At 58.7% G+C, this 1,022-nt stretch overlaps 1 protein-coding gene across 1 annotated transcript in view; it reads right to left on the bottom strand.

Annotated features, from left to right (window-relative positions):
• Positions 1–713, bottom strand: part of Cnih3 (cornichon family AMPA receptor auxiliary protein 3) — a 14,733-nt gene extending 14,020 nt beyond the window's left edge. Inside the window, exon 1 of the mRNA XM_013036176.1 lies at positions 621–713. Coding sequence (XP_012891630.1) covers positions 621–713 — 93 coding nt within the window. The remainder of the gene's footprint in view (positions 1–620) is intronic.
• Between the last annotated feature and the right edge of the window lie 309 nt (positions 714–1,022).

The raw sequence follows: 1,022 nt of genomic DNA on the forward strand, positions 1-1,022 counted from the left end.
GCGCCCAGGACACCCCGCGCCCAGGACACCCCGCAGGACACCGCGCGCCCAGGACACCGCGCGCCCAGGACACTGCGCCCAGGACACCCCGCGCCCAGGACACCCCGCGCCCAGGACATCGCGCACCCAGGACACCCCACGCCCAGGACACCGCGGGCCCAGGGCACCCTAAGGGCGCCACCCCCTCATCAGCACGGGGCTCACTAGCACTGGTGCCTCCCTTTTCCTTCACTCTAGGACCATGCTGAGCCAGATACCAGCGGCATCCACTAGGACTTTTCTAGAAATCAAGCCCAGCTTCCCCAAGGCCGCTGCCCATGTCACCTCAACCAGAGCCCTGTTTTGTGGAGGACAGAGTAGGGTGATGGGCCCTGGCCGCAGCATCCTGAGGACGCAGATTATACCTATGGGTTCCAAGGACACAGGAAGACCCCAACGCAGAACCCGTAACTCCGTCACACACTCCAGCCAACAGCAGGCGTGTGCCTCAGCCCACAGCCACTCGGTTCCCGCTAAGAGCAGACCCGACCCGAGGCTCCTGTGACCCGGAGAGGACTTCAGCACCAAACAGGGCCAGGCGCAGGGCCGTGGGGACCCCGCGCCCCGCGCCCACCACTCACCGCGTGGGCAGGGTTGCACTGGTCCACCGGACTCTGGAAATCCGTCCTTAGCTCATCAAAGGTAATGATCTGAAACAGAACACACACACACATCAGGGGCTGCTCACCTTGCGGCCGCCGCAGCCCACAGGCGCAGAGGACCGGCCGTGGTCCAGCGCGCTCTGTCCAGGACTCCACTACGCGTCTTCTCACGGCTTTTTGCCATCTGTGCGTCTGTCTGCTTTGGCAAAACACGCTTTGCCCTTATTTTTAAATAGTATATTTTAGTTTTCTTATTAATAAAGTATTCAGACTTTTAAGTATATTTTGGATACAAAGACCTTGGAAGGCATTTAATTTGGAGTATTTCCTCTTGTTTTGTGGCTTGTTCTTTTCCTAGCACTATGATACCAAGAGCAAAAT

The sequence above is a fragment of the Dipodomys ordii genome, unplaced genomic scaffold, assembly GCF_000151885.1.
Source record: "Dipodomys ordii isolate 6190 unplaced genomic scaffold, Dord_2.0 Scaffold251, whole genome shotgun sequence".
Lineage (NCBI taxonomy): Eukaryota > Metazoa > Chordata > Mammalia > Rodentia > Heteromyidae > Dipodomys > Dipodomys ordii.